The following is an 11,232-nucleotide window of genomic DNA, read 5'->3' on the forward strand; positions in this document are numbered from 1 at the left end:
ATAACAGAGCTGCTCTCTGGAGTCAAAGTCCCTCTTTAAAAAAGAACATTCCCAGAAGAGTGTATTGATTTTAAATCAAGCTATGTGGATGTCCATCTTCTCCACTACACTAGATGTTAAAAAGGACTCTGAGTGCTGTGACAGTGATTTATTTTTCACGCCTACATTCTCAGTTTGAGAACATTAACCCTAAAAACAGGAAGTACCCCTGTTGGAGTGGGCCTGGTTTACCTTATATGGAAACTCCTGTTTGTAGATTTAACATGATCAGTCCAAACACAGAGAGCAGAGCTAACACACTGAACGGTCCTCAGGGCTCTACAGCAGCAGGATGCTGGGTCAGAGGGTTTTACTGGTTGCACTACTGGTGCTGGTTTCTGTGGAGCATTCAGGTCAGTCTGAACTACTTTAATTTTGTCAGATTAGTTAATTTGACTCTTAAAGCCAGAATATGTTTGAGTTTGAGCTTAGGAGGAAAATCAGCCACTTTCTGTTTATTAAGCTATGTTATAAGGTCTTAAGACATTAAAAAATACAGTTAGGACTGGGGGGAAAGTTGGGTCAAAATACTACAGTTTTTAAATCCTGTGGTTCTGTAAATAAAGCTGAGAAAATCAGGTATAGCACAAATTAATAGTTCAACAGATGAGATACTGGTTTAAATGGATGTCAGATACAGTAGACTGGGAGTTCTTTTGTGTAAACCAGGCCAGTTCATTGGGATACCAGTATACTGGGATACCAGTACACTGGGATGTGTTGTTTAGTTAATAATTAAAGCCTCAATGCCTCATTTGGGGGGAAAAAAAAGAATGGCCATTTAACACTGATGGTTTGTATTCCACAACTTTTCATGATACTAGAAGTCAGTTGAAGAAATTTATTAATATTTGAGATTTTTGCATGTTTTGCTCTGAAAGAGTTGCAGACACCTTGTTTTTATCTGTTAAATGTGTTAAAAAGTTAACTAAAATTAGAGAGAGAATGCTCTTTAACTGTTCAACCTTGTCATGTTTTTTTTTTTTTTTATTGATTTTTATGGTCTCGGTCTATGGTCAGTCTTGGCTTATCTCGGTCCTGGCCTTGACTCAGTCTCAACCCCAAAAGTATTGGTCTTGTCTTGGTCTCAGTGCACTCTGGTCTCAGGCAAGTCTTAATCTCTGATAATGTGGTCTTGAGTACAACACTACGACTCTGTGTGATGTTCAGAGTTTTTATATTGAAGTTTGATCCTTTAGAGCAGGGTGTCAAACTCAATCACAGAACTGAAGGTCTAACCTGAGGAACTAACAGGTCCACATTTTACCAAACTGTCATTCTCATTTTCACCAGAAATAAAGTATGAGGACAAACATTAACACTGATGATAAATGATTTAGAGATTTAAAAGGTCCAAATGATTAGTTAAAAGGCTCAAAATCTAAGATAAAAAGTTATTAGTTCAAAAGGTCAAAACACAAAATTAGATGTTAAAATGATGCTTTTAAAGGCAAAAATATAAAAAAGAAAGTCACAGTCATGTTTTTAAGGCAAAAATATGACATAGAATTTAAAATGGTGCACATACAAGGTCAAAATAAGAGATAAAGGTTACAATTATGTATTGGAAAAAACAAAATATGAGATAAAAAGTCAAAATAATACACCTAAAAGGTCAAAATATAAGATAAAAACTTTAAAGTAATACATTTCAGAGGTCAAAATATAAAATAAAAAGTCAAAATAATAAATTTCAAAATTCAAAATGTAAGGTAAAAAGTCAAAATTATAAACTGACAAAGTCAAATTATGAGATTAAAAAGTCAAAATAATACATTTCAAAGGTCAAATTATGAAATAAAAGTCCAAATAAAAGATTGAAGTCATGATTTTGCAATGAAAATTTTAAAATGTGAAATGAAAACACAAATAAATTTCTTTTCCCATATTTCTTTTAATCTAATTATTTTTTAACTTTTTCACATTTCTATGACTTAAGGATATCTGATATCATAAATGTTAAGTTTACATTTTTATACTGGAGGAAATCTGCAGACCTCATATTTTAGGGCCAGTTATAATAAGAATATGATTTTAACTGTACCACAGGCCGGATTTGGCCCTTGAGCCTTGAGTTTGACACCCCTTCCTTAGAGTCTTACCAAAATAAAGACCATGATTATGTGTGGCCAAAATATAACATCTATTTTATCCTGAATATAATCCAACGTAGGAGAAGAAGTGGTTGAAATATTAGTGAAGAAACCTGCTGACAGTGTGATCATAAAATAGCAGAGAAACATTTTAGTTCCTGCAGAGCTTCCCCAAAATGAGACAAACTGATTTTATGGGTGTTTGCTGATGAAGTTTTTGGAAATTTGCCTAAAAATTGTGCAACTTTCATGGGAAATTAGACTAAACATCGCCTGTGCTGGAATCCTGTAAACTGCCCTGACACTCACACGTGTACTGAGAACACCACAGTGGAAGTGAAACAACATTTATCTTCTGTAATCCTCTTCTCTGTGCGTGCAGAGTGTGTGCGGTGTTTTGCAAGATTTAACCTGATCCAGGGTCAGTGTGAGGGAGAGGTCGGAGAGGTGGATGAAGACGACTGCTGTCAGAATCCTCGCTATGGTTACCAGGCAGAGGACGGGTTGTGCCACTCCTGTGGGTCAGTGCACACAGACGAACATTCTCCATCAAACTCTTTAAATAGGAATTTTAACAATGAACTTTTCAACCTTGTGTGGACAAACTTTCAGAGACCCTTTATGTTATCTAGGTAGCCAAGAATTAGATATAAATTATACCATTTAAAAAGAACATGGAAGATTAGGGCCTCCAGGATTTACAGAGACGAGTTGAAACTTGCAACGGACCGCTCTGTCTTTTTTCTGTACTCTTATTGTCAATTGTCGTCTTTTTTTGTTTGTTTTTCAGGCCACCTACATGGTCTCCCTGGTCGCCATGGTCCCACTGTAACGTCCTTTGTGGGGAGGGAGTGACACAGAGAAGAAGGAAGTGTTTTGGTATCGGCCAGTCACAGTGTGAGAAGCCTGCAGACTTTCTAGAGACTGCACCATGCACTGGCACCTGCTGCGATGGTACACAACCACACCTGGGTGGGGGGTGATTAGACTGACAGACTGAAATTTGAATCAAACTGAGTAAAATAAAATACAAGGGGCTCCTACGCCTCCCTTCAACAATGTCCAAATAGTATGACCACCTCTAGAGCTAAGCAGGAAAGTGGAGCCTGGAGGAGAGGAGGTGACTGTAGGATGAGTGCCTAAACACTTTAAATCAGATACCCAAAAGAAAACAGAAAGAAGAGAAAGAGAAACAAGGCAGAATGAGGGGAACAACTCCTTACAATGTTCTTTTCAAAAAGAGGTGAGTGCATGCAATGGTGGAGATAATGGCTTAAAGGGCTTGTAGGAGGAGAAATAAGCAGGGATAGTGAGCAAGATGATGATGATGGAGGAGAAAAAGCAGGGACAGAAAGCAAGATAGAGATGGTGGAGGAAAGGAACGTGGGGATAGAGAGCAAGATGAGGATGATGAAGGAAATGAAAGCAGGAATGAACAGCAAGATAAAGATGGTGTAGGAGAGGAAAGCAGGGGCAGAAAGCAAGATGAGTATTATGAAAGAGAAGAAAGCAGGGAAAGAGAGCAAGATGAGGATGATGGAGGCGAAGAGAGCATGGACAGAGAGCAAGATTAGAATGATGACAGAGAAGAAAGCAGGGATAGAGAGCAAGATGTGGATGGTGGAGAAGAAGAAAGAGGGGATAAAGAGCAAGATGAGAGAACGCAGGAATAAACAGCTAGATTAGGAAAATGAAAGAGAAGAAAGCAGGGATTGAGAGCAAGATAAAGACGGTGGAGGAGAGGAAAGGGGGATAGAGAGTTGGATGAGGATGATGGAGGAGAAGAAGAAAGCAGGGATAGAGATCAAGATGATGATGGAGGAGAGGAAGAAAGCAGGGACACAGAGTAAGATGAGGATGATGGAGGGGAAGAAGGCAGGGGCAGAGAGAAAGATTAGGCTAATAAAGAAATAAAGTAATTTTAACGATATAATAATAATAAGTAATAATAAGTTCAATTTTACCACAGCAAAAATACTGCTCATTAATAAAGGGTAATTACACTTCAAAAATAAATAAAATGCATTGTTATTGGTAAAACAGCCTAACATTTCTTGGCTAAGATGGGCCCCAGGGGCCCAAAATCCCTAGCTATGCCCATGCAACAACTCAATATAAAATAAAAAAATAATTACAATAATTAAAATCCCAATTCCAAAATTGTTCTATTTGTATTAGTCCATTTTCAATGATTACTGGCCCTGAGAAGACAGCAACATTTCTGCATCATGCTCACATATGACTTCTTTTGTGCATGCTTTAACTTGCATTCATGGAAGGCACGGCCAACTGTGTTGACAGACAGAGATTTCTGGAAGTGTTTCTGAGCCCATGAAGCGATTTTCAGAACAAAGTCACGTCTGTTTTAGATTCAGTGCTGCCTGAGAGCCTGAAGATTACAAGCATCCAGTACTGACCTTCTGCCTTGTCCCTCCAGATTCTCTGAATCTTTTAATGAAATTATGTACTGGATTATTCCACAGCTTTTAGAAAGTGTTTTTGCAGACTGGTGAAACTCTGCCAATCTTAATCTCTGAGAGACTATGCTTCTCTAAAATGCTCCTTTTATACCCAGTCATGTTGCTGACCTGTTGCCAACTAACCATCATAGTTGTGAATTTTTTTTTATTTATTAATTTATTTTTTAAATACAAACAGGGCAAATTTTTTCATGAAATGCTAGAATGTCTCATCTGATTTGTTGTTTATGTTGTTTATGTTAATGAAAATCATTGCATTCTGTTTTTAATTACCATTTTATACTGTGCCCCAACTTTTTTGGAATTGTGGCTGTGTTGTGGGTAGTATTGACCTCATCACTGAGCATGTGTGTTTGTGTGTGAAGCTCAAGGGTGGGACCCATGGCTCCCCTGGTCACCATGCTCTGTGACATGCGGAGAGGGTGGAGTGAGGACGAGAAAGAGGGTCTGTTCAGTCCGTCCTGAGTGCCGCTCTGCCTGCAGCGGCCCTTCAGAGGAGAAGGAGGCGTGCCCAGCACAAAGCACCTGTCCAGGTAAACTGTCAGTCTTGTTACCTGTCAGTCACCTGTTTGACTTTTGCCTCTGATGACTCCTGTCTTTCACCTTCCTCTCAGTTCACGGAGGATGGACGGCTTGGTCTGTTTGGTCTCAGTGTTCAGGGACGTGTATTTATGACCAGATAAGCAGCAATAATGAGGGCAGTAGAGTCGTCATCCCCTTAAGGGTGCAAAGGCGCACCTGCTCTAACCCCGCCCCCTCCACTGACACGGTGCCACCTGGTAACAATTGCGCTGGAGATGACTCCCAGGTCCAGGAATGCAGTGAACTCCCCAACTGTGCAGGTGAGTGTTTGATCAGGTAAAAACTTGAAACCTTGTGGAATCCTTGAAAAACCCTGACGTGTGCTCTGATTGGCTGTCTTTGCAGTTGATGGAAATTGGGGGGCGTGGTCTCCAGCTGGACCATGCTCGGTCTCTTGTGGAGAGGGGCTTCAGCTGTCAATGAGGAGATGTGATCGTCCCGCTCCTAAGTATGGCGGCAGATTCTGTAATGGACCGAGCACACGGAGCAGCGTTTGTCAGAGTCCCTGTCCCGGTAACAAACACAAAAATCTCTTTTACTGAATGTTTGTTATTAAAGAGACTGTGATTTCAGGGAGAAGGTTTTCTGTGTCTCCCACAGTGGACGGGCTTTGGACTGGTTGGTCCAACTGGGGGGAGTGTTCTTCTTCCTGTATCCGACAAGGCTCAGTTCCCACCAGGACTCGCCAACGCACCTGCTCTAACCCCGCCCCTTCATCCAACCCGCGTGGAGTGAGCTGTCAGGGTGAAGACAGGCAGACGGAGAACTGCAACCACCTTCCTCGCTGCCCAGGTACACCTGTCTGTCTTTATACCTGTCCTAAGTTGGCCGACTTGACAAGATTTTTAAAATCTTAACAGATGATTACTGATGATAACTGATCATTTCCAAGCACAGATGGGGCTGACAGTCTCACAATCAGTGAAATGGGCCTCACCTGAGTGCAGTGAAGATGTCTTAAGTGATTGTAGTATAAAGTCACCTGTGTCTGGAAGTCCTAGTCACTGGTTAATAAGTATTCCTGGCTACCATTACACCATGAAGACAACAGAACACTAAGAGAAAAGGTTATTGATAAGTAAGAGCGCATTCACAACAGAGCTGTTTCGGAACAACTTGTGAACCAAAGGCATGAAAAGGCACAAAGCATAATTATTTATGGATTTATATATGTGTTTTGACCCTTAAAAGTCTAGGCCCAACCCTTTGTAAATTGCTTGGTAACTTTTGAACTGTAAGTCATTGGCACTAACTTTGTTTTTCCTGTGAAAGCTCTGTGTTGTGCCTTTCTAAATATGTTCTTCATGCATTCGTAGCTCTTACAGGCCATTTTCTAGTGAGCCCAGAACTTGACTGGCTTCCTGAGGTCTCTGAAGACAGGGTTGTCATATACAACGAGAAGTGACGCAGTTTAGAAAAACGTTAATAACTTTTGAACCATAAGTCATAGACACTCATTTTTTCCTCTGAAAGCTGACCATTTTGCCGTTCGTTTGCTACCCTCCATGTCTCCGTAGCCCTTAAGGACGCCGTTCTAGTGAGCCTGGAACTTCAGTGACTTTTCAGGGTCTTTAAAGATTAAATCCACTGCGTTAGATCCGATAATAAGCGTCTTTTTGTCCATTTTTAATCCATTTTCGATATTTTACTTTGGCTTTCTTCGGTGGGTGGCGCAATATTTGTTGAGGGCAATGTTTACATGTAATGCATTTTGGGAGTTGTAGTCGATCAGTTGCTTCTCTACTTCTTAAAGGAAGGGCACAAATTAATCTAACTGCAAAAAAGCGCATGGACTTTTTTTTTGTATATATGTAGATATTGTGAAAACCAATAGTCAAAAAAGTTTATTTTTTCACTGTTTTGTCCCCAGGAGATGGGAGAACAAGTCTGTGCAAAGAAAATGCGTAGTCACTATTGTTTACTGTGTGTTATCATAAATATCTTTGAGTTTCAAATTCCAATTTGTTTTTTTTTATTTTGTCTTTAGAGTCCTATAACTTTTTCAAAATTCAAGTGACATTACTGTAGTATATATATATATATATATATATATATATATATATATATATATTCTTAAAGCCCAGGTTGTCCTGAAAACAAGGATGTATAGAGGTTGACTGTGCACCACAGGGTTGATGTTTTACAAGCTTTATAAGACAAAAGTCCAGACGAGACATGATGGTGAAAAAATAGCTGTGAGCTCTACATATCAGTACCTCAGTACCTCGCTTGGTGTCTGTGTTGCCATAACAACACGATATAGTCTCTCGCTCACATGTTGGCTCGCCTTGTTCTTCTGTACCGATTCATTCATGTCATGTTAAGAACAACATGCTGGACAGCGTTGCTTCACTCATAACTCTCCAAAACAAAAGCAGAAATCCCAAGACAGCATAAATTTGATGTTGTGTCATGGCATTAGCATTAGCAGCATTAGCAGAAGCTCCAGGCTAGCAGGTTAGCTCACAGCATGGGGATTTCCACACAGTACTTGAACTTGAAACTGAAAACAGACCGCACAATGCCAGGTCTCCACGGCGCTATATTCACTAGCCATACATGAGAAGTAAAATATAGACAGAACCTTAACCAATTCGTCATGTAGTTTAGGGAGTCCTCTTCACTGTTGTACATACATGCAAGAATGGCAGAGAGAGACGCATATCAGTTACTTTCTGGTTCATAGAACATATAAACAGCAAGGGCTCCACCTTGTGGCGTAATTAGATACTACAATGAAATTCTAACTGATAAAATCTCCTTTTCTGTTTTTGCCACATCTTGTTTGGGACGACAGCGCCACAAACTTATGATTTGGTTCGTTTGACCAAGGGCAACGAAACAAACCATAGGAATGTGCAACAATGCTGCAATTTGAGTGTCCCCAGACTATCAAGTGTGAAAACGACCCGTCAGGAGGTGGATACAAACAAATTACAAAGGCACTGAAACCCCCCAGAGTTCAGTTAAATGTATCATCAAGAAATGAAAAGAATATGTCACATGTGTAAATCTGCCTAGATCAGTCCGTCCTCACAAGCTGAGTGACCGTGCAAGAAGGAGACTAGTGAGAGAGGACACCAAGACACCTATGTCTACTCTGAAAGAGTTACAAGCTTCAGCAGCTGAGATGGGAGTGACTCTGCATACAACTGTTGCCAGGTTCTTCACCAGTCAAAGCTTTATGGGAGAGTGGCAGGGAGGAAGCCACTGTTGGAGAAAACAGATTAAATCTGGGCTAGAGTTCAACAGAAGACAAGACAAGATGCCAAACACTGCATAACACTGCAAACACACCATCCCCACTGTGAAGCATGGTGGTGGCAGCATCATGCCGTGGGGATGCTTCTTAGCAGCCAGCCCTGGAATGTTTGCAAATGTAGAGGGTAAAATGATCCTGAAGGACAACTTATTCAGTCTGAAAGAGAACTACAGATTGGGAGTAGATTTATTTAATGTGTTAATCTTTTATCTAAATGTGTTAAGTTGAAGGCAGTGTTTGAAAAAAACCTGTCAGTGTTTGTACATGCATGCATGTGATTTGGCAAGCGATAAGAGAAATATATATTAACAACTGCAGCCTGTCTGATCTATTTATCTACACACTGGCTCTCATGGTCTTTTCTCCCAGTTCTCCTGATCAGCCTCTCTGGGCCTCATTTTCCCTGTTAGTGTTCTGATTTCAGCCCATAATTCCTGCTGTTATTTCTTCTGTAGTGAATGGAGGATGGGGGGCTTGGTCACCTTACTCTGCCTGTCCTGTTACCTGTGGCGTGGGTGCTCAGGTGTCAGTCAGGAGATGTGAAAACCCTCCTCCCCAGCATGGAGGCCAGCCATGTCCTGGAGAGAAACGTCGCACCACCATCTGTCACACCAACATTCACTGTCCAGGTACGTCTTCCACCTCCATGCAAACAAACTGAAAATAACATAATCCTGGTTAGACAAGAGTTTTGGTTGAGGTCCCATCTGTTAACATGGTGGAGGCGGGTTCAATGCTCTAATTACTCTGGCTTCACTTCTCTGCAGTAATTACCCCGTCCATCTTACAATACATCCAATGACACAATTGCGAGTGTATGAGTGTAACTCCTGTGTGTTTTCAGTGGATGGTGTGTGGTCAGAGTGGTCACCGTGGCAAAAGTGTAAATACCCATTCGGTTCAAGGGACATCCACTGCAAGCAACTGGGCGGCAGTCAGATTCGAGAGCGTCAGTGTCTTCATAGAGCTCACAACGGTTCTATCTGCGGCGGAAATGATCTGACAGATAGACGGGTCTGCTACGATGTCAACCGCTGTCCCAGTGAGTGGAGAAGCAACTTTATTGACACTACATTATGATAACAACACGGCAGATATGCTTAAGACGTGTTTGTGTTCCAGTGAAAGGCACCTGGGATGGCTGGGAGACGTGGAGTTTGTGTAAGCCTTCCTGCGGAAGACCATCCAAACGCATCAGGAGGAGACACTGTAAGCCAGACTACAGCGAGTACAAGTGAGTCCTCTGTTGCGTTTCAGTCCATCTGGAAGGAAGAAAAATACTCGATTGCAATGTGGTTTTTATATTTGTGCCCCAAAGCCTGTTGCTCTGTTAACTGTACATGCCTGTGTGTTTTCAGTCCTACTATCGGTCGTCAAAGGGAGCCAGCGACATTCTCTGGGACTCCTCTTGCAGACTGTGGCGCTGCGCCCGACAACGGGTTGAAGTTTGAAACTCAGCCATGTGTCAATATTCCTCAATGCCCCTGAAAACCACTGACTTTAAAAACACAACACTCAATATAACTCTGGGATGACAGAAAAACAAGTCATTAATTTCACATTTACACAAAAATATGGCCAATCAGTTCAACAGCAGCCAACAAATTAAACCAAACAAAACCTGCTAATCGAGCCTGTTTTTTACTTCATTTTTTAAGCATTTTGTAAAATTGTAATGTTTTGTATAAAGATTTATGTCATTAAAGAGTGAAAACTAAAATAACAAGAATGTTTTATTGCTTGATCTTGCTCTTTTTCACATCAGAGACCCAGACTTTCCCTCTAAGTCAGCAAAGTTTCCTGTTTGTAGATAAATCAGCATCTGACAGCTCAACGTCCACATGGAAGCCAAGCAGGCTTTTGTGCGTTTTGCACTGAGGAGAGGTTTCTGCCATAAAGCCCAGATCAGTGGTTGGCTGCAGTGATAGTTGCCCTTCTGGTACTTTGTCCCATCTCCACACAGGATCTCTAGAGCTCAGTCAGAGTGACCATAGGGTTCTTGGTCACCTCTCTTGCTAAGACTTGTTCCCCCCTATTGCGCAGTTTGGCCGGCAACCAGCTCTTTTAAGAGTCCTGGTTGTGCGAAACTTCTTCTGAGTAAGAATCATGGAGGCCACTATGCTTTTGGGAATCTTCAGTGCAGCAGAAATGTTTTTGTAGCCTTCCCCAGATCCACACCTGTCAACAATCCAGTCTCTGAGCTCTGCAGGCAGTTCCTTTGACCCCACGGCTTGGTTTTTGCTCTGATATGCATTGCCAGGTGTGAGTCCTTCTATAAAGAGATGTGTGCCTGTCTAAATAATGCCCAATCAGAGTGATTTAGCACAGGTGGACTTCAATCAAGGTGTAGAAACATCTCAGCAAAGATCTAGAAAAATGGGAACCTGAGCCAAATCTCAAGTGTTTTGTAAAGTGTGAATATTTATGCCTATGTGAAACTTAAGTTTTTATTCATATGCAAAAAACTTAAATCTTATTTTCACTTTTTTCATGATAGGTTATTGAGTGTAGATTAATGAAAATTAAAGAAAGTGAATAGGGTCTGAACATTTCCCAAATGTACTCCTGGCTTCCTTTGGATCTACGTCTTCCACTGTTAACAAGTTAGCATGCTAAAGTCAGCACTCAGTAAAGTTACTTTGGTAGTTTCAGAGCTGGAAGAGTGAACAGTATATTTAACAGAATAAGCATTTTAAAGCCGTCTTCATCCTCAAAATCAGGGTTTATATAAAGCATATTTCTTTGACCTCTTCTCTTTCTGATACTGACACAAGAC

General features: G+C 40.9%; 1 protein-coding gene across 1 annotated transcript; it reads left to right on the forward strand.

The window, feature by feature from the left end:
- Positions 1-254: 254 nt before the first annotated feature.
- On the forward strand, positions 255-10,176 carry si:ch73-237c6.1 (uncharacterized protein LOC100149189 homolog). Its single transcript, XM_041778446.1, has 11 exons — positions 255-392; positions 2,515-2,653; positions 2,923-3,086; positions 4,978-5,145; positions 5,227-5,454; positions 5,540-5,707; positions 5,795-5,986; positions 8,912-9,085; positions 9,301-9,498; positions 9,579-9,690; positions 9,815-10,176. Exons 1-11 carry the CDS (start codon positions 332-334, stop codon positions 9,942-9,944), a joined length of 1,734 nt encoding a protein of 577 aa, XP_041634380.1. The 5' UTR covers positions 255-331; the 3' UTR covers positions 9,945-10,176.
- Positions 10,177-11,232: the final 1,056 nt, after the last annotated feature.

This window comes from Cheilinus undulatus, linkage group 21, assembly GCF_018320785.1.
Source record: "Cheilinus undulatus linkage group 21, ASM1832078v1, whole genome shotgun sequence".
In the NCBI taxonomy this organism is placed as follows: Eukaryota; Metazoa; Chordata; class Actinopteri; order Labriformes; family Labridae; genus Cheilinus; species Cheilinus undulatus.

What these genes read in the sequence shown, in the direction of transcription:
- si:ch73-237c6.1 (XM_041778446.1), top strand. Translation starts at nt 332, where the DNA reads ATGCTGGGTCAGAGGGTTTTACTGGTTGCACTACTGGTGCTGGTTTCT. An exon ending in CACTGGCACCTGCTGCGATG is followed by an intron (nt 3,087 to 4,977) that starts GTACACAACCAC and finishes TTGTGTGTGAAG; the next exon opens with CTCAAGGGTGGGACCCATGG. An exon ending in CACCAACATTCACTGTCCAG is followed by an intron (nt 9,086 to 9,300) that starts GTACGTCTTCCA and finishes GTGTGTTTTCAG; the next exon opens with TGGATGGTGTGTGGTCAGAG.